The following is a 25235-nucleotide window of genomic DNA, read 5'->3' on the forward strand; positions in this document are numbered from 1 at the left end:
ATAGATAGCAGCTGATATGGATGGATATGAGCTATAAGCTGTGTTTACACAGGCAGTCCAATTCTGATCTTTTGCCCAATTATTGGTAAAGATCTGATCTGATTGGTCAAAGGACCAATTAATGGAAAACATATCAGAATTGGGCTGCCTGTGTAAATGTAGCCTTAGTGACACAGACAAAGTATAATAAATACAATAACTTTGTGAATTCTGAGAAAAAAATACTTTATTTTCAGAGAAAAAAATGAACACTTTTTGACTAGAAATCACTTCAAAACTGCAGGTTGTTTCAAGTATGTTTTTCTTGAGGAGGGTTATTTGTTTTTAAAATGAATTCACATTTTATCATGATCTTAGCATGGATCTCAGTGTATATTACCATACAGTAAATCACTGAGTATATCCCTAACCACACCCATCATGTTAAAACAAAACAACAACACAACTAACTGGCATGGTAACATAAATAAATAATTGAAATTGGAGATAACATTTTTGGAGATTAATGTCCAACTCGTTTCTCAAAGACAATAAAAACTTCACCATTTGTGTGTGTTTCTATGTGCCAACATTCACTACAGTGGCTGGACTCGACAGGGAGTTTACCTTGGCTCTATTCCACATCCTGATTGTGTAATACAGAAAAATATCAACTGGATTCTAGATTTTAAACATTCATTTTACATATTTCCTATATTCTATATTTTGGGATTCTAGAGTAGGTTCTATTAAATTCACTTTGATATCTGGATGTTTTGCATGTCTTCTTCACAGAGTTAAACACAATGCAACCACGTCATAATGGTACAGAAAGAGAGACCTGTCAGTGGTCCATTGGTGGAATACACCACAGAGCTGTTTAATCAATCAATTAATAAGTCAATCAACCAACCAAGCACAGTGGTGTGTGTTCTCAGCAGCCTGTAACCAGAGTGCCGATATATCAAAGTCAGCAATCAGGTATCCCTATGAGACCAAGAGGACTCTTACTTTGAAATGTCTATTTCTCCAAAATTACTGTACATTTTTTAAATACTTTATCTTCAATTCTTATCAATAAATATGCTTTAACATTTAAATATAAAAACACAATGATGACCTTATAGATAATCTTTACAAACTGGCAGTGCATCTTGGGTGGACGAAGCAGTTAAATATCTGCATAAATACAGCAACATCAACACATCAATAAATACATTAAAAGAGAAGTATATGGTATAAATAAAAGTTTTACAGTACACTAGAAAATGACAACGAACAAACATGTGCAGGAAAATACAAATGTTGATTGGTAAAAACAACACTCCTGTTGAAGAAAGACCAGGGTTCTCTCTGTTTCTGGCAGATGAAGAGAAGATGTTGTCCTTTCAGTTTGAGATTCCTGGTAGTCTTTTAACAAGAAGCAGCACTGAGTCCAGGGACGTTTCCACAAAGCATCTCAGAGAAGGAGTGCTGATCTAAGGTCTGTTCATATAATCTTATTCATTATGATCTGAAGGCTCCTTCTCTGAGATGCTTTGTGGATACGGGCCCAGAAACATTCCTCCTTTTCCTCTCAGCTTCCATATGCTCATCACCACTTCAGTCTTTTCTCCCAGCCAATCAGAGTTCCAGTTTTAGGCAGGCTCTCTCCTGATAGGTGGCAGGGACTACCTCAGAATCCTGAGCTACCCAATCACATCTGTCCATCAGTGAGAAGGCATGGGGCTATATGTACAGGTCACGCCCATCCAGTCCCCCTTCTCTTCCATACCTTCCAAGTCTCTCTGGGTTCACTCTTGGCTTTTTTTTACACTTCTTCTTTTCTATTTTGAGGTAGAATTTCCCTATCCTGTCCTGAAATATAGAGGGAGAAACAATGAGCAATCAAGTTTCCTTCAACACTCAGACCGTATGAAAACAAAACCAAAACTCATCTTTCATCAATCTAAATCCAGCCTCTGTTTCACATTCATACTGTAATGTACAGTAATGTTAGGAGAGGAAATAACATTTCATTTCAGGACTTGAAAATAGAGGATTTTTGTTTTCCCCTGGGTTTCCTTGGTAACTCACCCTTCTCTCCAACTCTTCAGTGGTTGGGTGCTGACCCCAGTTTCACCTTCTCCTCATTCTCTACATCGTACGCTCCTCGCTTGTGAAACCTGTAGAAAAACAACAACAGAGTTAAGACCTGTGGATCCTGGAACTGTTTTGAAACAACAACAAAAACACCTGTGGTGGGAACAATAACGCTAAACTTTGACCATATTGAACTATGACCATGTTGAACTATGACCATGTTGAACCATGACCATGTTGAACCATGACCATGTTGATCCATGACCATGTTGATCCATGACCATGTTGAACCATGGCCATGTTAATCCATGACCATGATGATCCATGACCATGTTGAACTATGACCATGTTGAACTATGACCATGTTGAACTATGACCATGTTGATCCATGACCATATTGAACTATGACCATGTTGATCCATGACCATGTTGAACCATGACCATGTTGATCCATGACCATGTTGAACTATGACCATGTTGAACTATGACCATTGTTGATCCATGACCATGTTGATCCATGACCATGTTGATCCATGACCATGTTGATCCATGACAATGTTGAACTATGACCATGTTGAACTATACTGTCATATGTTTGTTATAGCCTCAACTCCCTTTCCCCTACAATCAATTAGGTTGTTTACTATTCATTTCCTGTTGCCCCATTTCCAAAATACAGTGTCAATATAGACTTTGTCTATCTTCAGCTGCTGCATAATGCAGTGTGTTGTGTTATACAGCTGTTCTGGTTCTATACATCCCCTGTGTTATACAGCTGCTCTGGTTCTATACATCCCCTGTGTTATACAGCTGCTCTGGTTCTATACATCCCCTGTGTTATACAGCTACTCTGGTTCTATACATCCCCTGTGTTATACAGCTGCTCTGGTTCTATACATCCCCTGTGCTATACAGCTGCTCTGTTTCTATACATCCCCTGTGTTATACAGCTGCTCTGGTTCTATACATCCCCTGTGTTATACAGCTGCTCTGGTTCTATACATCCCCTGTGTTATACAGCTGCTCTGGTTCTATACATCCCCTGTGTTATACAGCTGCCCTGGTTCTATACATCCCCTGTGTTATACAGCTGCCCTGGTTCTATACATCCCCTGTGTTATACAGCTGCCCTGGTTCTATACATCCCCTGTGTTATACAGCTACTCTGATTCTACTGACCTGAGCACCAGCAGCAGGCCTATGATGGTTAGACAGAGAGAAGACAACACCACTGCCACCACAGCCAGAGCTGTGGTCCTGCTGTATCCTCCCACGTCCCTCCCCTCTGAAGCCAGCGTGAACAGGTGACACCGCTCCCCAGAGTAACTGGGACGACATCTGCACAAGGAGATCGAAAGAGAGAGAGAGAAGGAGAGGGACAGGAGTGAGATGTGATTCATGCATCATACAGTACAGCAGGCATATTGTTATTCTGGAGAGATAGAGAGTGACAGAGCGAGTTAGAGAAAGAGAGAGATTGAGAGAGAAAGAGCGATAAGAGAGGTATTTCTTACATGCATGATGGAGCTTTGATGTTCCTCAGGTAATGACAGCTGCCATGGATACAGAAGTTCTTATACTTCTTCAGACAAGGGTTCCTCTTTTTTCCTTTTCCCTTCTTCCTCCCCTTTCCACCTCTCCTCCTCTTCCCTTCACTCCTCTCAGCTTCCAAGATGGCCGATGGGTCTTTAGGTTTAGTCGACAATGCAACTAAAAAAGAAAAGAGCACAGACAATAAATGTTAATCAACTGAATGCATGGACCCAACACATCTCATAGAATACAGGTGTTATTGTACACCAGATAGGTGCAGTGAAACGTGTTGTTTTACAGGGTCAGCCATAGTAGTATGATAGGTGCAGTGAAATGTGTTGTTTTACAAGGTCAGCCATAGTAGTATGATAGGTGCAGTGAAACGTGTTGTTTTACAGGGTCAGCCATAGTAGTATGATAGGTGCAGTGAAACGTGTTGTTTTACAGGGTCAGCCATAGTAGTATGATAGGTGTTGTGTCAGTGAAACGTGTTGTTTTACAGTGAATGATAGGTGTTGTTTTACAGGGTCAGCCATAGTAGTATGATAGGTGTTGTTTTACAGGGTCAGCCATAGTAGTATGATAGGTGTTGTTTTACAGGGTCAGCCATAGTAGTATGATAGGTGTTGTTTTACAGGGTCAGCCATAGTAGTATGATAGGTGTTGTTTTACAGGGTCAGCCATAGTAGTATGATAGGTGTTGTTTTACAGGGTCAGCCATAGTAGTATGATAGGTGCAGACTCTAACCACTAGGCTACCTGGTCCATAAAGTAAATGTAACTATTGGTTGCATAGGAACAGTTGTTCAAATGGAACTGACAATCTACCAGTTAATCCAATGAATGATAGTGCATAAATCATGTTTATAATGGGTATTCTAATACATGTGTCAGTGAGGATTCCAGAACCTATAAACTATAGGATTGTGATTTTCAACAGAGCAATAAACAAACATAAATCACAGCACGTTATTAAATACCTCGAGGTAATTCCACCCCATAGTCCCCTGATGCATCTTCGTCGTCTTCATGGTAGTAATCATAGTACTCCTCTTCCTCTTCCTCGCTTCCATCCTCCTCCAACACTGGACCCTCCACTCTGTGCTTACTCTTCTCCATCCCTCCCTCCATCCTTCTGTCGCTCAGGACTTCCAACAGGTTTATAACTGCTGTGTGCTGCGACCTCTCATTCTCATACCTGTCCACCACAGCTCCACTCGCCAACCTCGAGACCACTGGAAAACACAAGGAATCACAAGATTCAATTATTGATGCTACACCATTCACATATCTGTAGTTCAGAGATGTAGATTCCGACTGACACTGTGAAGAGTTCACCCAGGGAGCAACACTGGGTGAAAATAAGTCATTTCAACCCGTTTTGGCTCACTGGAAACACAGGCTTTTCTTTCCAACACAGCAATTCATTCAGGTGCCAGGAAAATGGAGGGTTTGAGTGGGCAAGTTGAAACATGTCTCTAGACTGAGAGCCCTGCATGAGGCCCCATGGCCCCTTCAGGTGAGCCTATAAAACTGGATAGTTGAATTTCAGCTCCAAGAACTGTGAGGCACCCAAAAACATCATGCATGTACAGTATTCTGTACAGGGGAGACTATAATCCTGCTTGGCTATGGTACACAAAATGTTGCATAGACAGACAGTTAGCTAATGTACAAGAATATGAGTTAAAAATAAGTATATCCAGTTACATAAAGCATGTTTTAAAATAGAAAGATGACCACACTTCGTTCTTGAATAGCATAGGCTGGCCTACACCTTATGAAAATCGTTGACTCTTCTTTTAAAAGTTTAGGAGACTTGCTCAGAAGGTCATGCTTGAGAAGTTCACACTTTTACAGTCAACAAGTGTAACTCCAAGACATGTCTCTTATGAATAAGAAATATACCATTTAGGAGGAATAAAGTCTAGGATAAACTATTACCACCAACAGCTTATTCAATGTTAAAGTATAAACGCTACCTAAAAGGAACTATATAATCTGACCTGATATATACAAGTGTAATTTGACACTAACCAAAGGCATGAACGAGCAGGAGCGCAACTTGTAGAATCCTCATGTCTTCAAACTTCAATCACCACCAACTGTAATTCTGTAAAAAGCACTGTATGTCGTTTTCCTTTCTCTTGTACACGTAGTCAATATTTGTTCTCCTGAAACGTTCCTGTCTATTCCGTCGGTTCTCAGTGCGACTTTCTTATTCAAGATGCCGGGCGCGTATCGGGTCGCCGTTGCGCACTCAAACACAGCCTTTGCCTATTGGGGAAGAGTGGAAGGAGCGCCAGACTAGAGGAGTCACGATTTATATAGACTGCCTCGACCACGCCTATACAGTAGACTACAGTCACATACATATTACAACATGTTTATATACTATACACCTTATTATAGTGGTTAATACTTACAGTGGTTGAAACCATATACATGGGTTATACAGTTACAACACACTAATGTAGGCTAAATGATCATGTGTCTAATTTGTTGACTCTTTAGGCATTTTACTTAGAAAAAGAAAATAAAAGGTGCATTGCTTAACATTATATTGCTGATCATATTGTGTCTCTTTCTGTATCATTTGAATGAAAGTGAATAAAGCACTTACGAAAGATTATCATCAGACCTGTGACTACATTAATAGAAAACGCATGCAAATTATGACATTTCGGTTCCGTTTAACAGGCACAGTTTAATAAGCCTGGTCCTGGACTAAAATCCATGTTCAATGAAGAGTATCTATTGAAATATCTACTTAGTCAGGACAAGACTTAATCTAAAGCTGGGAAAACAGCTAAACATGTTTGAAACTGGTTTAAATAATAACATGATGTCAACCAAAAGCCACTGATCTAAATGGACTTCTCGGTCTGTGACTTCAGCTGTTTCATCATAGGCCTTCACACGCAATGGAGACACACCTGAAGGACACGGGACAATATCAATAGTGACATCTAGTGGTGTGAAATGGCTACACATCTATAACCTCGTAAACATTAGCTGTTGTACCCAATACGTAGCTTATTTTTATTTTTTTAAATCATTTTATAGACATGAATGTCCCTGTATTCATTCGTAATATTGGTATTATTGTTGCAATGAAAAAAAATATGTAATAAGAATAATAAGAATGAAAATACAAATACTTAGCCTCGCTTAAATATGGTAAGAAACACTTCTAATAATGCGAAGTGAATAAAAAAACCCACCGAGAATCATAAATTGATTACTTTGGACTTTCGCAAGCATCATAGGCGACTCTCAGGCCTTGTCACGTGTTCCATTATGAAAAATGGCCGACGGAGTAAGTGAAACAAACACAGCTGCTGAGGAAAGCGACGCCAAAGAAGAGGACCCCAAAGTTTTGGAAGTTCTTCCAGACAGCCACCCTGTTGGCGTTAGCAGCGATGAAGAGACTTCAAAAGACAAACCGGCGACCGAGAGCAACTGGTCAACACCGATCCTGTCGCTGGCACGGAAGGCAACCGAGACGATCAGCAGTGGGGTCAGCTACGGTGCAGCGTTGAGAAACGCCACATCTTCGGGATCTGCCGCGAGCTCTCTGAAGTGTCCGACTAAACAAAACTCTACGGAGAATGACACCAACGCTAAACAATACCTACCGGGTACGTAACAAGAGTATTGTATTGCACGCCAATGTGGAGGTATATAAACTTAGTAGGTAGTTTCGTGCTGAACCAGTGACTTCACTCTTCTGTATCTCAACCGTCATTAGCTGTAAACACAATACATCAGAATGGCATATTCCAACATCATAAATATAGACGACTGTATTCTAACAGTCTAAATTTGTCCGTGGTCATTTCTTAATATGCTTTTTTTTAATTATTACTTTTGAACCGGAAACTCTCCTCTCTTTCTCGCCTTTCTTTCTCTCGCTCACCTTTTTTTTCTTTCTCTCCTGTCGTTCTCTTAATTTCCCTTTCTGTGTCTCTCCCTCTCTATTTGTAGCAGTGAAGGACCATATGGCTGTGGAGCGCTCCAACCTGTTCAGTATGATGAAGCTGGGTATTAAGGGCCTGATCCAGTCTTCTCTAAGTCTGGGCAGAACCCTGGACTCTGACTACCCTCCTCTGCAGCAGTTCTTTGTGGTTCTGGAGCAGTGCCTCAAACACGGACTGAAAGGTGAGACTTGCTCTGGAACAGGGGTGACCGGACAACCCTCAGTCTGGAGCGCAACTAGGTGTGTTTCAGACTTTTATCAGGGTCTTGATTAGCTGAATCGGGTGTGTTCGTGCGGGGCTGGAGCAAAAGCCTGCACAACCAAGTTGGAGACTTGTAGTTTTCACCCTTTAAAGAACACTACCTAAACATTCACCTTACTTCTCTCTCTGTAGTAAAGAAGTCATTCATCAATCAGAATAAGTCTATCTGGGGTCCTCTGGAGCTGGTTCAGAAGCTGTGTCCTGATTCTACTGATATTACCACCAGTGCCAGAGACCTGCCAGGGATAAAGACTGGGTTGGGTCGGGCTCGGGCCTGGCTGCATCTGGCCCTGATGCAGAAGAAGTTGTCTGACTACCTGAAAGCCCTGCTGGACCATAAATACCTCCTGGTGTGAGTAGAGTTTAAGGCTCTGTTGCGAGAACTAAATCAGTGTAATAAGTATGTAACACCGGTAAACATGTGTCCTATTCACGTTTACAGTAGTTATTGTATCTAACTTAATATATCTCCCTCCTTCTTCCCACAGTGAGTTCTATGATCCAGGAGCGTTGATGATGGAGGAGGAGGGAACAGTGATAGGAGGGATGCTGGTGGGGCTAAATGTCATTGATGCTAACCTCTGTATCAAAGGAGAGGACCTGGACTCCCAGGTCGGGGTCATAGACTTCTCCTTGTACCTGAAGGACCCTATGATCACTGAGACCACTAAGGAGTAAGTACAAAGTCTCCAGCCACTCTAGTCATAGACTGTTCTCTCTGCTACTGCACGGCAAGCGGTACCGGAGTGCCAAGTCTAGGTCCAAAAGGATCCAACAGCTTCTACCCATACACTATGTATAAACCACACTCATCTCTCTGTGATACAAAGATTAACCACACTCATCTCTCTGTGATACAAAGATGAACCACACTTATCTCTCTGTGATACAAAGATGAACCACACTCATCTCTGTGATACAAAGATGAACCACACTCATCTCTCTGTGATACAAAGATGAACCACACTCATCTCTCTGTGATACAAAGATGAACCACACTCATCTCTCTGTGATACAAAGATGAACCACACTCATCTCTCTGTGATACAAAGATGAACCACACTCATCTCTCTGTGATACAAAGATGAACCACACTCATCTCTCTGTGATACAAAGATGAACCACACTCATCTCTCTGTGATACAAAGATGAACCACACTCATCTCTCTGTGATACAAAGATGAACCACACTCCTCTCTCTCTCTGTGATACAAAGATGAACCACACTCCTCTCTCTCTCTGTGATACAAAGATAAACCACACTCCTCTCTCTGTGATACAAAGATAAACCACACTCCTCTCTCTCTCTCTGTGATACAAAGATAAACCACACTCCTCTCTCTCTCTGTGATACAAAGATGAACCACACTCCTCTCTTTCTGATACAAAGATGAACCACACTCTCTCTCTCTCTGATACAAAGATGAACCACACTCCTCTCTCTCTCTCTGATACAAAGATGAACCACACTCCTCTCTCTCTCTGATACAAAGATGAACCACACTCCTCTCTCTTTCTGATACAAAGATGAACCACACTCCTCTCTCTCTCTGATACAAAGATGAACCACACTCCTCTCTCTCTCTGATACAAAGATGAACCACACTCCTCTCTCTCTCTGATACAAAGATGAACCACACTCCTCTCTCTCTCTGATACAAAGATGAACCACACTCCTCTCTCTTTCTGATACAAAGATGAACCACACTCCTCTCTCTCTCTGATACAAAGATGAACCACACTCCTCTCTCTCTCTCTGATACAAAGATGAACCACACTCCTCTCTCTCTCTCTCTGATACAAAGATGAACCACACTCCTCTCTCTCTCTGATACAAAGATGAACCACACTCCTCTCTCTCTCTCTCTGATACAAAGATGAACCACACTCCTCTCTCTCTCTCTGATACAAAGATGAACCACACTCCTCTCTCTCTCTCTGATACAAAGATGAACCACACTCCTCTCTCTCTCTGATACAAAGATGAACCACACTCCTCTCTCTCTCTCTGATACAAAGATGAACCACACTCCTCTCTCTGATACAAAGATGAACCACACTCCTCTCTCTCTCTCTGATACAAAGATGAACCACACTCCTCTCTCTCTGTTATACTTTGTTTCTTCTCCTGTAACCTCTCCTTCTCTCCTCTGTCAGTGATACTAAGATGACGGCCATATTGGACCAGAAGCACTACATTGAGGAGCTGAACAGACACCTGAGCTGCTCGGTCTCTGACCTGCAGGCCAAGATGGACTCCATAGAGAAGACCAACGGCAAGCTCATTGAGGAGGTCAGAGGAGCTTATGTGTTTTAATCCTTGGTAGTGTTTATTAACCCCCTAGAGTTGATGCCTGCGGAAATCAAATTAGCGTAATACAAAATTCCCATAAATCTGTAAGTTTAGGCTAGATGTGTTTCCCTTCCGCGTCTGACGGTGTTTCCCTTCCGCGTCTGACGGTGTTTCCCTTCCGCGTCTGGCGGTGTTTCCCTTCCGCGTCTGGCGGTGTTTCCCTTCCGCGTCTGGCGGTGTTTCCCTTCCGCGTCTGGCGGTGTTTCCCTTCCGCGTCTGGCGGTGTTTCCCTTCCGCGTCTGACGGTGTTTCCCTTCCGCGTCTGACGGTGTTTCCCTTCCGCGTCTGACGGTGTTTCCCTTCCGCGTCTGACGGTGTTTCCCTTCCGCGTCTGGCGGTGTTTCCCTTCCGCGTCTGGCGGTGTTTCCCTTCCGCGTCTGACGGTGTTTCCCTTCCGCGTCTGGCGGTGTTTCCCTTCTGCGTCTGAGGTGAAAGGTGGCAGAGCTAGAATGGTGTTTGTCAGACCATGTGACATCCTGAAAACTGTTGTTCTCACAGAAACGTCTGTAGCATGCGAACGGTTTGACCTACAAAGAAACATGAGACTCACGAACATGATGGTGTTCTCCGTTTTGCTTTACGACCCCCATCACATGACTCTTCCTGAAATCGGTACCGCTGATCTGACAACTTCTGTCTGTAGTGTCTGAATAGTTTGGGCTACACACTAATATGACCCCTCTGTGGAATGGTTAGTCTCTCACAAACACAGATGAACTGAGCAAAACAGACACTTCAGAACGACTTCCTTTTAGATAGTAAAAAAAACATCTGTTTAACCATGTATGAAGCTGTTAATCAATGTCTTTCTATGGGCAGTAAGGCCAAATTCAATGTTTCAAATCCAATTTTATTTGTCACATGCGGCGAAAAGAACAGGTTACAGCGAAGTGCATACTTACGGATGAATGGCACGACAATGGGCCTCAAGATCCCGTCACGGTAACTCTTTGAATTCAAATTGCCATCAATAAAATACAATTGTGTTTGTTGTCCATAGGTTATGCAATAGGCTCCTGAGTGGTGCAGCGGTCTAGGTTACTGCATCTCCGTGCAAGAGGCGTCACTGCAGTCCCTGGTTCGAATCCAGGCTGCATCACATCCGGCCGTGTTTGGGAGTCCCATAGGGCGGCGCACAAATAAGAATTTGTTCTTAACTGACTTGCTGAGTTAAATAAAGATTCAATTTAAATAAATAGATAAATGCCTGCCCATATCATAACCCCACCGCTACCAGGGAACACAAGCTTGACATCAGCAAACCGCTCGCCCACACAATGACTGCCATCTGCCCGGAACAGTTGAAACCGGGATTCATCCGTGACGAGCACACTTCTCCAGCGTGTCAGTGGCCATGGAAAGTGAGCATTTGCCCACTGAAGTCAGTACAACGCTGAACTGCAGTCACGTCAAGACCCTGGTGAGGACAACGAGCACCCAGATGAGCTTCCCTGAGACGCTTTCTGACAGTTTGTGAAGAAATTCTTTGGTTTTGTAAGCCCACAGTTCCATCAGCTGTCCGGGTGGCTGGTCCCTCAGTTCCATCAGCTGTCCGGGTGGCTGGGCCCACAGTTCCATCAGCTGTCCGGGTGGCTGGGCCCACAGTTCCATCAGCTGTCCGGGTGGCTGGGCCCACAGTTCCATCAGCTGTCCGGGTGGCTGGGCCCACAGTTCCATCAGCTGTCCGGGTGGCTGGGCCCACAGTTCCATCAGCTGTCCGGGTGGCTGATCTCATGATCCCACAGGTGAAGAAGCCAGATGTGGAGGTCTTGGGCTGGCATGGTTACACGGGGTTTGCAGTTGTGAGGCTGGTTGGACAGACTACCAAATTCTCTAAAACAAAAGATGATAAATTATCTAGCAACATCTCTGGTGGACATTCCTGCAGTCAGCATGCCGATTGCACACTCCCTCAACTTGTGGCATTGTGTTGTATGACAAAAAAGCACATTTTAGTGGCCTTTTGTCCCCAGCACAAGGTGCACCTGTGTAATGGTCATGCTGTTTAATCAGCTTCTTGATATGCCACACCTGTCAGGTGGATGGATTATTTTGGCAAAGGAGAAATGCACACTAACAGGGATGTGCACAACTTTTGAGATACGCTTTCTGTGCATATGGAACATTTCTGGATCTTTTATTTCAGCTCATCAATCAATCAAATGTATTTATAAAGCCCTTCTTACATCAACCAATTTCACAAAGTGCTATACAGAAGCCCAGCATAAAACCCCAAACAGCAAGCAATGCAGGTGTAGAAGCACGGTGGCTAGGAAAAACTCCCTAGAAATGGCCGAAACCTAGAGAGGAACCAGGCTCTGAGGGGTGGCCAGTCCTCCTCTGGCTGCGCCGGGTGGAGATTATAACAGAACATGGCCAAGATGTTCAAATGTTCATAAATGACCAGCAGGGTCAGATAATAATTGTCACCGTGTTTGTAGAGGGTGCAACAGGTCAGCACCTCAGGAGTAAATGTCAGTTGGCTTTTCATAGCCAGTCATTCAGCATTAGAGACAGCAGGTGCGGCAGAGAGAGTGTCGAAAACAGCAGGTACAGGACAGGTAGCACATCCGGTGACCAGGCCAGGGTTCCATAGCCGCGGGCAGAACAGTTGAAACTGGAGCAGCAGCACGGCCAGGTGGACAGGGGACTGCAAGGGGTCATCGTCCAGGTAGTCCTGAGACATGGTCCTAGGGCTCAGGTCCTCCAAGAGAGCGAGAATGTGAGGGAGCATACTTAAATTCACCCAGACACCGGATAAGACAGGAGAAATACTCCAGATATAACAGACTGACCCTTGCCCCCCAACACATAAACTATTGAAGCATAAATACTGCAGGCTGAGACAGCTCATGAAACATGAGACCAACACTTTTCTGCGTTTTATATTTTTGCAGTATACATCATTCAGACAGACAGAAGTCAGCTCATGAGTTCCATCAGCAGCAGATTTTCATTTAGAAAATGAATGTGTTTATGCAACAAATGTTAGTGCTTCGAATCGTATCATACCGAATCGCACAGAATCGTTTCAAACTAAAACGTATCGGAGCCCATGTATCCAGATACATGGAATCGTCTTGAAAGGTAGAGATGCACATCTGTAGTTATAACCCTACATATAATGCTTGTGGATCTATTATATAACCCTATGTAGTTGTGTGTTCTATTAGTATATGTAATGATTATGGATGTTTATAACCATATAGTCCTTACAGATGTGTTGTAACCCTACATATAATGCTTGTGGATCTATTATATAACCCTATGTAGTTGTGTGTTCTATTAGTATATGTAATGATTATGGATGTTTATAACCATATAGTCCTTACAGATGTGTTATAACCCTACATATAATGCTTGTGGATCTATTATATAACCCTATGTAGTTGTGTGTTCTATTAGTATATGTAATGATTATGGATGTTTATAACCATATAGTCCTTACAGATGTGTTATAACCCTACATATAATGCTTGTGGATCTATTATATAACCCTATGTAGTTGTGTGTTCTATTAGTATATGTAATGATTATGGATGTTTATAACCATATAGTCCTTACAGATGTGTTGTAACCCTACATATAATGCTTGTGGATCTCTTATATAACCCTATGTAGTTGTGTGTTCTATTAGTATATGTAATGATTATGGATGTTTATAACCATATAGTCCTTACAGATGTGTTGTAACCCTACATATAATGCTTGTGGATCTATTATATAACCCTATGTAGTTGTGTGTTCTTTTAGTATATGTAATGATTATGGATGTTTATAACCATATAGTCCTTACAGATGTGTTGTAACCCTACATAGTGCTTACGGGTGTGTTAACCCCACGGTCCTTACGGGTGTGTTAACCCCACGGTCCTTAACGGGTGTGTTAACCCCACGGTCCTTAACGGGTGTGTTAACCCCACGGTCCTTACGGGTGTGTTAATGTTTTTATTTTTTATTAATCGCAGGATTTGCTGTGATTAATCGCAAATTCCCTAATTTGCTCAGTGTGAACTGTAGTTTAAGATTTTTCATACAAAAAAGCATTACAAGAATATTCTCGTGTTGAATTTGTCTAAAGTAATGGTTCGTCAAAGGTAAAGGTAGATTGAGAAAAGCAGACTTCCTTTAACCTCCGTGTCAACTTGTTTTTACATGGTAGATTTGAGCTGTATAGATTTATTTAGCAGTTTTCAGTGTATTTTAACACTTTCAGACAATGAGATTAATGGGGGGAAAATAACCCTACATAGTGCCTATTGATGTGTTATAACCCTACATAGTGCCTATTGATGTGTTATAACCCTACATAGTGCCTATTGATGTATTATAACACTACATAGTGCCTATTGATGTGTTATAACCCTACATAGTGCCTATTGATGTGTTATAACCCTACATAGTGCCTATTGATGTGTTATAACCCTACATAGTGCCTATTGATGTGTTATAACCCTACATAGTGCCTATTGATGTGTTATAACCCTACAGTGCCTATTGATGTGTTATAACCCTACAGTGCCTATTGATGTGTTATAACCCTACATAGTGCCTATTGATGTGTTATAACCCTACATAGTGCCTATTGATGTGTTATAACCCTACATAGTGCCTATTGATGTGTTATAACCCTACATAGTGCCTATTGATGTGTTATAACCCTACATAGTGCCTATTGATGTGTTATAACCCTACATAGTGCCTATTGATGTGTTATAACCCTACAGTGCCTATTGATGTGTTATAACCCTACAGTGCCTATTGATGTGTTATAACCCTACATAGTGCCTATTGATGTGTTATAACCCTACAGTGCCTATTGATGTGTTATAATCCTACATAGTGCCTATTGATGTGTTATAATCCTACAGTTGACAGCAGCGACAGACAGAATTAACTCTTTACGGGAGGAACAGGAAACACTGAGACATGAGAATGAGACCATCGTCCAGAGCAACCAGAAGAAAGAGGAGGTCAGGACTCACTGTTTTTACTCTGTGTAACTTTAATCTAACTCAGACAACATGAAGAGCTGGCATTTCACGTCCTGTGTGATGTCCTAGGTGACCCTGGAGGACAGTGCAGTAGAGCTGGAGACATACAGACAGACGCGACAGGGCCTGGATGAGATGTACAGTGTGGTCTGGAAACAGTACCAGGAGGAGAAACGCATCAGACAGGTGTGTGTAACAGCAAGATGAACAACTAGCTCTACATTTCTTTAAGAGATCCTAGTTAACTGCCTCTACAATAGGTGTGTGTGTAACAGCAAGATGAACAACTAGCTCTACATTTCTTTAAGAGATCCTAGCTAACTGCCTCTACAATAGGTGTGTGTGTTCCTGTACATTTTATTCCTGTGTGTAGGAGTTGGAGAGGGAGCTGGAGCTGCAGATAGGACTAAAGCAGGAGATGGAGATGGCCATGAGGCTGCTGGAGAAAGACACACATGAGAAACAGGACACACTGCAAGCCCTCCGACAACAACTAGACCAGGTCAAAACCCTCAACCTGCAGATGTTCCATAAAACACAGGTAACAGACACACACACTCTCTCACTCACGCAGCAACACCCTCGTGAGTACACACCTCTTGACAGAATGTGTGTGCAGGACTGTGAGCGTGAGGCCCAGAGGAAGCAGGAGGAAGAGGGACAGCTGGAGGAGAAGATAAACCAGATGAAGACCACCATTAAGAAGATGGAGCAGAGGTGTGTGTACAGGGTGGTTTCCATGATGGTTTCTTTGTTTTAACAGGATTGAATTGTAGCCCTTTTTTTTTTTTTACCTTTATTTAACCAGGCAAGTCAGTTAAGAACAAATTCTTATTTTCAATGACAGCCTGGGAACAGTGGGTTAACTGCCTGTTCAAGGGCAGAATGACAGATTTGTACCTTGTCAGCTTGGGGGTTTGAACTCACAACCTTTCGGTTACTAGTCCAACGCTCTAACCACTAGGCTACGCTGCCGCCCCATGTATTTTCAGACTGCAGAACTCTGAGCGTGATCGCAAACAAAGTGACCAGATGGACATGAGGACAGAGCTGGAGGGCAGGGTAGACTCCCTACAGAAACAACTGTCTGACCTGGACACACTGAGGTACGTAAGCACGGGGATACACACACACAGACACACACAGACGACGTTGTGACCCACTCCCCTGTCTCCCTAGGCGGGGTCTGGAGAGTGATCTGTGCAGTGAGAAGGAGCAGAGACAGGCCATTCAGAGAGCTCTACAGAGAGAACAGGACAACAGCACCGAGCTACGCACCCAACTACAACAGATACAGGGGCTACACACGGTCAGCTTCTCTCTCTCACACACACAGACACAGAGGAAAGAAAAACTGTTTTTCTTCTGAGCTGGTTTCTGTGTCTCTAGGAGTTGCAGGATGTTCGTCAGGAGAAGCAGCAGCTCCAGCAGACCTGTCAGGAGCAGGAGACGGCCTTACAGGAGATGGGCCTCCACCTCAGCCAGTGAGTACTGTACTAGACGGCCTTACAGGAGATGGGCCTACACCTCAGCCAGTGAGTACTGTACTAGACGGCCTTACAGGAGATGGGCCTACACCTCAGCCAGTGAGTACTGTACTAGACGGCCTTACAGGAGATGGGCCTACACCTCAGCCAGTGAGTACTGTACTAGACGGCCTTACAGGAGATGGGCCTCCACCTCAGCCAGTGAGTACTGTACTAGACGGCCTTACAGGAGATGGGCCTACACCTCAGCCAGTGAGTACTGTACTAGACGGCCTTACAGGAGATGGGCCTACACCTCAGCCAGTGAGTACTGTAGTAGACGGCCTTACAGGAGATGGGCCGACACCTCAGCCAGTGAGTACTGTAGTAGACGGCCTTACAGGAGATGGGCCGACACCTCAGCCAGTGAGTACTGTACTAGACGGCCTTACAGGAGATGGGCCGACACCTCAGCCAGTGAGTACTGTACTAGACGGCCTTGCAGGAGATGGGCCTACACCTCAGCCAGTGAGTACTGTACTAGACGGCCTTGCAGGAGATGGGCCTACACCTCAGCCAGTGAGTACTGTACTAGACGGCCTTGCAGGAGATGGGCCTACACCTCAGCCAGTGAGTACTGTAGTAGACGGCCTTACAGGAGATGGGCCGACACCTCAGCCAGTGAGTACTGTACTAGACGGCCTTACAGGAGATGGGCCTACACCTCAGCCAGTGAGTACTGTAGTAGACGGCCTTACAGGAGATGGGCCTACACCTCAGCCAGTGAGTACTGTACTAGACGGCCTTACAGGAGATGGGCCTACACCTCAGCCAGTGAGTACTGTACTAGACGGCCTTACAGGAGATGGGCCTACACCTCAGCCAGTGAGTACTGTACTAGACGGCCTTACAGGAGATGGGCCGACACCTCAGCCAGTGAGTACTGTACTAGACGGCCTTACAGGAGATGGGCCTACACCTCAGCCAGTGAGTACTGTACTAGACGGCCTTACAGGAGATGGGCCTACACCTCAGCCAGTGAGTACTGTACTAGACGGCCTTACAGGAGATGGGCCTACACCTCAGCCAGTGAGTACTGTACTAGACGGCCTTACAGGAGATGGGCCTATTTACATCTCTCCCTTCCTGTGTTCCATCTGTTTTATCTTTGTGTGACTCATCTCTCTTGTAGGTCTAAACTGAAGATGGAGGACTTCAAAGAGGTCAACAAAGCCCTGAAGGTAAGGTGTTCCCTGTCCTACATGAACACTTCCCCTAGCCCACCGTTACACCAAGTCTACGGAGTTTTCTAGTGAAGAACAGACGAGACATCGGCGCTCACCGCTGGTCTTAGAATTCTCCTTGTTCCTGAACGACCCCATGATCCCCACCTTCATAGCACTCATTTCTGTAATCATTCGTGATTGAGCATTGTTGTCTGTCTGTGTCCATCAGGGCCAAGCCTGGCTGAAAGATGATGAGGCTACACAGTGTAAACAATGTCAGAAGGAGTTCTCCATCGCTCGCAGAAAGGTACGGCTCTGTCCATCCATCTCTTCAGTTGTGGACTCTGGTCTGTGGCAGATGTAAAGGAAGGTTTAGAAAGGCCTTTGTATGAAATGCTGTCATTTGCCACAAGGTTAACAAATAGTTCTACTAAATGTCCCTGTTTTTTCCTGTCTGTTTGTCTGCAGCACCACTGTAGGAACTGTGGAGATATCTACTGTAACAGTTGTTCTACTAACGAGTTGGCCCTGCCCTCCTACCCTCGACCTGTACGAGTCTGTGACATCTGCCACTCACTACTGCTGCAGAGGAGCATCTCTTCCTCCTGACGGAACACACACCTCTTCTTCCTCCTGACGGATAACACACACACACACCTCTTCTTCCTCCTGACGGATAACACACACCTCTTCTTCCTCCTGACGGATAACACACACACACACCTCTTCTTCCTCCTGACGGATAACACACACACACACACCTCTTCTTCCTCCTGACGGATAACACACACACACACACACCTCTTCTTCCTCCTGACGGATAACACACACACACACCTCTCTTCTTCCTCCTGACGGATAACACACACACACACCTCTTCTTCCTCCTGACGGATAACACACACACACACCTCTTCTTCCTCCTGACGGATAACACACACGCTTCACTAATAATATTTCTTCCCTCACTGTGCTCAAAGCCCACAGAGAACATTTTAATCAAATTTGAGCAGGGAGGCTGTGTTGCCACTAACCTGAAATTCAGGATGTTTGGGCACGGTCGACTGTCAAACCCTCTGCTTTATTTTGGGCTAATACTGCCTTGTCTCATCTTTTAAACTACCCTGGGTGGATTTCAAAGTAAGGTCGATAAAGAATAGTTAGTTAGCCAGCTAATTGTCATTGTTACTAACTCCATATTCCTCTAGGATGCTGAATTTAAAAATGAGGGGAGGGGGTGTGTCAGTATGTTGTATTATGAATGACCCGGAATGCAACAATTGTGGGAACATGTTAGATGAACTGACCTATAATTTCATTGTTGATTCACTTATAGACCTTTTCAAAACTCTTGCTTTAAAAGTGAGGCGATTATATATAGTTTCACATGATTCTTTCACTTCCATTGAAGCAAAGGAACCAAGTTCATTTCCTCAACCTGCCTTGCTGAACAATTGTGGATTTGTTAAGCTGTTTTGTTGTAAATGACTACAGAATGTTAACACATACCAAGAAAGGTCTATTTTAGAATGTATGTAAATAACAATCATTGTGACAAGTGCTACTAAACAGCCAATTTCTGCCAATTCATTGGGGCTTGTTTTGAGCAACATGTTTTCTATATAGATATCTAATTTAATAAAACGTATCTGAATGTTTGACTGTCTAAGGAACCACTCACGTCAAACAGGACAAAGACATTTATCGATATTAAAATTGTATTTACTCTTGTCCACCTTAAAAGAAATACGAAGAGAAAATTCCACATAGGCAGTAGAAAGAAACCTTTATAAACAGAAACTTAAAGGTTTGTTTGCTAAATAAGTATCCATCCAGCATGGAGAATTCCCCATAACAATCTTCATTATAAAACAAACATGCTCTTTGTTTCATGTTAACTTCGCACTATTTTGACATTGTTTCAAACTGACAGAAAGTCCAGAAATTTTTGCACCTACTGGAGAAAAGAGAACATCTAGAAGACTATTTACAGAAGTGTTGGTTCATCCACTCAGGGATGGGGCCAATTGCTTTTCAATTACAAAAATGTGGTTTACTTTCTGAATTGACGAGTTTACCTCAACCCTTCACAGTGAACTACTCTGGGTCACAGTTGGTTATTTGAATCTTCCAGGTAACGATGATGAAACAAACATTCCAACCACAGTCATGTCAATAACAATAGTAGGAGCAGGTGAAAACAAAAAGTCAAAGAGACCTCAATCAGTAATACGATCAGTCTAAAACAAAACATCCAGGTGAGAACTACAATTCCAGTCCTTTCAGCAGAACGCATGCTTGGTTAAGGAACTACATCCCCCATCCTGCCCCCAGGCCATTGGAACTCCTGTCTCCTCGTCCACCGCCGCTATAGTAACTGCTGCTCATACCGCCCTGGTTACCTGACAGGGGAGAGATACACACTATAGGACCGAGGAGTTCAGAAGTCACACACAGTAAAGCTTGATAGTTCAAGGCAGGTCAACAGTGGTGGTGGTGCCTGTGAACAGGGGGTGTGTTTTACAGAGCTGATACTCACTATAGTCACTGTAACCTCCCATGCTACCCTGGCTGCTGTAGCCTCCAGAGTATCCAGAGCTCAGCCCTCCACTGCTATAGGAGGACTGGCTCCCCATACCCCCCTGCATTGGACTGCCGTACGAGCCATTACTGCCCCCTGCTGTAGAGTTGAGGAACAGCTCCACATAGCGGTGCTCTGCAGGACAGACCGCTGGTTAGTACATGTACTAATCATTAAGGTAGGAAAATAAGGAGGGATTATGGGGCAAGGAGGGATTATGGGGTAGGAGGAAGAATTGTGGGAGGGGAGTACATTTTAAAGTGCCTTTCATAATAGCTGTAGCCGGCTCAAACCAAAACAACTTTAAAACAAAGAGACTCACGCATGTTGGCCTTGTCCTTTGACATGGCTGTCACAGCATCCTCGTGTGTAGCAAACTCCACGTCAGCCTCTCCTGTCACTCTGCCGTCTGGCCCGATCTCTACATGCACTCTCACTGGGTTCAGAGGAGAAAAGAACTACGGAGAGGGAGCAGTGTGTTATTCTCAGCGTCTCTCACACAGACCATTCTCAGTAGGAGATCCTAGAACTCACATTGTAGATGTCAGTCTCTGTGGCTCTGTAGGGCAGACCCCTCATGTGAACACAGTGACCAGTGGTGCTCTGGAAGGAGGAGCTACTGTCACCATACCGCCCATCAGACACACCTGAGGTTAGACACACCTTAGTTATGGAGAGACTGGTCTGGGACATATACAGTCTCATCATGATAGAAAATGTACATAGAGGGCTAGGAAGAATATGACTGGGAGACCATTATGTTATGATCCATAATCATGACCCTTTTGACTGATCATCGTTCCCTCTTACTCCATTCAGATGATCAAAAACAAACTTTCTTCTTACACTGGGTAGACATTACACACACACCTCCACCTCCACCATAGCCTCCGCGTCTGGCCCTGTCGTAGGAGCCCCCTCCTCGGCCCCCCATCATGTTGTACCCACGGCCCCCAGACGGTCTGTCATAGGGCCCCGGTCTCTGCATCCCCATAGGTTTCCTCTGGGGTTCGTAGTGGGTCCTCACCTCGGCACGGCTGCTCTTGAAGATCTCAATGTACCTGAGATGCATACAGTACACACACCACCATGAAGAACCCCACCACACACAGGAGGGGGTGTAGACTAGAGCTAGCTACTATACAGCTCCTAAGGCTGAATCAATGTGTGTTCAAATGTAAAGGGCACCAATAAAGTTGGATGTTCAATATTCAGTTGCTGAGCTGACATTTTTCTGTAGTTGCTGGTCATTGAGGGTACCGATAAAGTTGGGTTATTCAGGCCAGGTGCTGCCATGTGCAGTACTGTTTCGTAGGTAGGTGAGACTTGATCTAGTGGGTAACAGTATATTGTGCAGTATAAAGCCTTGACAATACAACAGGCACTTTTCTTATGGTCACCTGCAGGTACCCGATACAGTTAACACTGTGGTTACAGTACAATCTGTGTCCCTGTTGTGGTCATTGTCCTGTTGTTATCCATGGAGACACACCCTCGTTACCTGTGAGTGACAGTGGGTGGGGTCCTTGTCCTCATGTTGAATGGCCCTCAGTGAGTTAGAACACCTGGGAGAATCGTATCTGTCTATTCATTGGCTACCTGTACTGATGTTTAGTGCCCAGGAACCAATCAGTTTCACTCTAAAGAATCAGGGTAAAATGGATTTGCCAAATTAAACTGCAATTTTTACTCTGCACTCTGACGAACCTGAGAGCTTACAAGTCACCTCGGCACTAAACTCAGAATATGATCTATCTCCCAATGGTTTTAAGAACAAGAGAATGTGCTTCATTTTCCCAACGACTGCTGTGAGTGAATGAGTGTTAGTGTGTTTTGATCTAATATTGTAACTATGTGTCTTTACAGTCAATATCTGAGTACGTGTTGTCTTCAATGAACAGATAACTTTTTACTGTTCTGTTGAGTGTCAGTCAGTTATACCTGTGGTTAATGTTTAGAAGTTGTACACCATAAGAACAGCAACTTTATCCAGCCAACCAACCAACCATCCCCACCTGTGCCCTATTCTTTCCTTGTGTTTCTTTAGAGCCTTTTCAGCTATATCCTGTGAAGCAAACTGCACGAAGGCCTCCCCCGTACTCCTCCCCTGGAAGTCCAGCGGCAATGTTATCCCATTTGGCACGATTTCCAACCCTTCAACCCAAGGACAGATAACCCCAGTGGGGGACACAGTAAATCACATGCCCAGTTACAGAAAGGTAGCTTTCTCTGTTGTTGCTTTATTTCTTTTGTATGATAAATTTAATTTATTTATTTAAAAAAAAAAAAAAAAAAAAAAAGAGAATGAAAACTTTACATTATGTAATGTACACACCTGGTGAGTGTTTTTAACCAATGAGTTAATGACCATTCATGGTACTTAATTTTACTGCAACATAAAGGAGGATGAGAGGAAAGAGTGAGCGAAAGAGAAAAGGAGAGAAGAGGATACAGAAGAGACTGTAGGTGTGAAGGAATGAAAAGGAGTGGCTCTGGCGGTACTTGTTACCTTTAGTACCCACCCATTCTATAATTGTCCCAATGGGATGAATTAAAGGACCACTGTCAATGAGAGTGACAGAGACTAGCATGTCAGGCCTGATTGGTCAAATTTTTGGACAGAATAATTCATTTTTTTTTTAAAGTATTGGTTGGGACCAAAGCAGTGATAGAGAAAATTAGGTGATGGGGGAAATCCTGGACAAACTATAGCTTATATAATGTAAGTCGCTCTGGTTTAGACTGTCTGAAAAATGTAGATGATCCTGGATCATTGATGAGGGCTGAGGACAGTTACCTACTCCTACAGGCTGTTATGGGGCTGTTCTTGTGAACCAAGCTACTAGTACCTGAGAGGAACTGGACAATCTCCTCCTTGCTGCAGCCGAAGGGGAGGCCTCGGAGCCTGACCAGGCCGTCTCCAGTCGTCTCTGGGCTGCTTGAACCAGAATGTTTCATCACCCAGTCCATCTCCACATTGTTGGATTTGAACACTGAGAAAACAAGTCAAGTCAACACAGTCACTACTGATAGTGCTACACAATGTAAACAGCTGAGAAATGTGGCCCAAAATGAAGTCCCAAGGCACATATTATGCTTCAGCTGCAAACATTGAAACTTCAAGATTTGCAGTGACACAAAAACGCACACACAGAGAGACGCACTCACCTTCCACATATCTGTGGCCCATGGTTTCTCTGTCCTTCTTCACAGCGATCTTCAGGTCATCCTCGTTCTCCAGCTCAACGAAGGCCTCTCCGCTGGGTCGGCCCTCACGTGTGGAGGTAAAATGGATGCTGGTGCCATTGTTGGCGATTTTACAATCTATATACCAAGAAGAGTTTAATGGAACTCAGTTATCTCAGCTGTGAGAGGCTATAAAACGTGTAGTATAAAGCTATACAGGTGTTATCGTAAAGGTGTTACCTGAGAAGAACCTCTGTATTTCATCCACAGAGCAGGACCATGGTAGACCTCTCATACGCACCACATAACCCTCTCCATCAGACATGGTTGGTATTCTCTTAAACCTGAGGAGAGTAATGAAACATATCAGTATGTTTGTAATGGGGCTCCTGAGTGGCACAGTCACTGCCTCGCAGTGAGAGAGGTGTCACTACAGTCCCTGGTTCGAATCCGGGTTGTATCACATCCGGCCGTGATTGGGAGTCCCATAGGGCGGCATACAATTGTTTCAGCGTCGTCCGGGTTTGACCGTCATTGTAAATAAGAACTTGTTCTTAACTGACTTGCCTATTTTTTATACGTAAATTAACTAGCTACCATTACTCAGCTAGCCTACGTTTCTTGGCTAATAATATTTAACTACGTAACTAGTTAGCTAGCTGGCCATCTACATTGTATTTTACTTTTAGGTAAGTGAATGCAGTTAACTAGCTAATCGTAACTTGTAACGTTACACTTTTTAAATTGCAGCAAATGCTAGCTGGTAGCTATCTAACAATGTTAGCACATTTTGTGAATTTAGCTAGCGCATTGCTGCTAGTAGCTTACGTTAAATACATTTTGCTGGCTACAGTAGCTAAATTCATTACCATGAAACACATGATTGCACCTAACAAAATAGCTAGATGAATTAATTTGGCTAACATTATTAGATCATAATTTGATCCTCAGACAGTCATACACAAATGGCAGGCCTGGCGTTAGCTACCTGGCTTGCTACCAGTAGCTTGATCAAATTGGATGGCATAAACCGCAAGCAAGGACTCACAAGGTAAAGGTAATATCACAAATCATATTCGTTGAAAAATAGACATAGCTACCTGTTAATTTGGATACAGTGGCAATATTATCACAACCAGGATTGTTAGTATAGCTAGCTGTGCATCGGTATCAGGTCGGTCTTTTTCTGCTAGTTAGCGCCAATCTCGCTAACTAGATCCACGCCCTAAAAGCATGACGTGGGCTGTCTGGGCCCTATATCTGTGGACCCATTTTTTATTTTTTTTTTTTTTACTGAGGTCACGGAAGTGAAAACTGAACTGTATTAGTGCTGTAGACTACATGACACCTTGCAAGCTTCTTGGAAAACTTGGAAAGCTAGTTCTTGCTTTCAGATTCAACATTTACATTGCTTTCCTTTTGCTCTTGAGAACAGTCAAAAACATGTTTTCCTGTGTTTTCTGTTATATTGTAAAACAGCTGATGAAACTAACCCTGGAAAAGTTTTTAAAACATTTATCAGTGTTTTTATTTCCTGATAGTTGGCTGGTTAAATACAATCTACAAAATACCTAATTAGCAGGTTTCTTTGGCG

At 43.6% G+C, this 25235-nt stretch overlaps 3 protein-coding genes across 6 annotated transcripts; 1 reads left to right on the plus strand and 2 right to left on the minus strand.

Annotated features, from left to right (window-relative positions):
* Nucleotides 1-208: 208 nt before the first annotated feature.
* LOC135545556 (proheparin-binding EGF-like growth factor) lies at nucleotides 209-5892 on the minus strand. Its single transcript, XM_064973232.1, has 6 exons — nucleotides 5632-5892; nucleotides 4575-4829; nucleotides 3576-3771; nucleotides 3241-3399; nucleotides 2056-2144; nucleotides 209-1836 (listed from the first exon to the last, which is right to left on the minus strand). The coding sequence occupies exons 1-5, from the start codon at nucleotides 5672-5674 to the stop codon at nucleotides 2072-2074; spliced, it is 726 nt and encodes a 241-aa protein (XP_064829304.1). The 5' UTR covers nucleotides 5675-5892; the 3' UTR covers nucleotides 209-1836; nucleotides 2056-2071.
* A 988-nt stretch (nucleotides 5893-6880) lies between these two features.
* Nucleotides 6881-19532, plus strand: LOC135545554 (RUN and FYVE domain-containing protein 1-like). 3 transcript variants are annotated; one of them, XM_064973227.1, is made up of 15 exons: nucleotides 6881-7235; nucleotides 7582-7755; nucleotides 7968-8187; nucleotides 8324-8509; nucleotides 9993-10128; nucleotides 15060-15161; nucleotides 15252-15368; nucleotides 15556-15723; nucleotides 15802-15899; nucleotides 16175-16288; nucleotides 16362-16491; nucleotides 16572-16666; nucleotides 17841-17889; nucleotides 18104-18181; nucleotides 18343-19532. In XM_064973227.1, the coding sequence occupies exons 1-15, from the start codon at nucleotides 6902-6904 to the stop codon at nucleotides 18481-18483; spliced, it is 2142 nt and encodes a 713-aa protein (XP_064829299.1). In that variant the 5' UTR covers nucleotides 6881-6901; the 3' UTR covers nucleotides 18484-19532. The 3 variants fall into 3 exon arrangements, 2 of the variants coding, with proteins under 2 accessions (XP_064829299.1, XP_064829300.1); XM_064973228.1 differs by having other exon boundaries at nucleotides 7585-7755; XR_010456476.1 differs by lacking the exon at nucleotides 18343-19532 and having other exon boundaries at nucleotides 16572-16870; nucleotides 18104-18143.
* Nucleotides 19533-19574: 42 nt separating this feature from the next.
* On the minus strand, nucleotides 19575-24869 carry LOC135545555 (heterogeneous nuclear ribonucleoprotein H-like). 2 transcript variants are annotated; one of them, XM_064973231.1, is made up of 10 exons: nucleotides 24742-24869; nucleotides 23882-23985; nucleotides 23624-23779; nucleotides 23305-23448; nucleotides 22471-22609; nucleotides 21332-21516; nucleotides 20990-21102; nucleotides 20778-20913; nucleotides 20414-20590; nucleotides 19575-20276 (listed from the first exon to the last, which is right to left on the minus strand). In XM_064973231.1, the coding sequence occupies exons 2-10, from the start codon at nucleotides 23964-23966 to the stop codon at nucleotides 20185-20187; spliced, it is 1227 nt and encodes a 408-aa protein (XP_064829303.1). In that variant the 5' UTR covers nucleotides 23967-23985; nucleotides 24742-24869; the 3' UTR covers nucleotides 19575-20184. The 2 variants fall into 2 exon arrangements, with proteins under 2 accessions (XP_064829303.1, XP_064829301.1); XM_064973229.1 differs by having other exon boundaries at nucleotides 21326-21516.
* Nucleotides 24870-25235: the final 366 nt, after the last annotated feature.

Source organism: Oncorhynchus masou, chromosome 9 (genome assembly GCF_036934945.1).
Source record: "Oncorhynchus masou masou isolate Uvic2021 chromosome 9, UVic_Omas_1.1, whole genome shotgun sequence".
In the NCBI taxonomy this organism is placed as follows: Eukaryota; Metazoa; Chordata; class Actinopteri; order Salmoniformes; family Salmonidae; genus Oncorhynchus; species Oncorhynchus masou.

Coding starts and splice junctions, on each gene's coding strand:
- LOC135545554 (XM_064973227.1), top strand. CDS start 6,902: ATGGCCGACGGAGTAAGTGAAACAAACACAGCTGCTGAGGAAAGCGAC. Junction 10,129..15,059: donor ACGGCAAGCTCATTGAGGAG/GTCAGAGGAGCT, acceptor ATAATCCTACAG/TTGACAGCAGCGACAGACAG. Junction 16,667..17,840: donor ATGGGCCTCCACCTCAGCCA/GTGAGTACTGTA, acceptor TCTCTCTTGTAG/GTCTAAACTGAAGATGGAGG.
- LOC135545556 (XM_064973232.1), bottom strand. CDS start 5,674: ATGAGGATTCTACAAGTTGCGCTCCTGCTCGTTCATGCCTTTG. Junction 4,830..5,631: donor CCTGCTCGTTCATGCCTTTG/GTTAGTGTCAAA, acceptor TGTGTTTTCCAG/TGGTCTCGAGGTTGGCGAGT. Junction 2,145..3,240: donor GGCCTGCTGCTGGTGCTCAG/GTCAGTAGAATC, acceptor GTTTTTCTACAG/GTTTCACAAGCGAGGAGCGT.
- LOC135545555 (XM_064973229.1), bottom strand. CDS start 23,966: ATGTCTGATGGAGAGGGTTATGTGGTGCGTATGAGAGGTCTACCATGG. Junction 22,610..23,304: donor GATTGTCCAGTTCCTCTCAG/GTACTAGTAGCT, acceptor CTTGGGTTGAAG/GGTTGGAAATCGTGCCAAAT. Junction 20,277..20,413: donor GGGAGGTTACAGTGACTATA/GTGAGTATCAGC, acceptor CTCCCCTGTCAG/GTAACCAGGGCGGTATGAGC.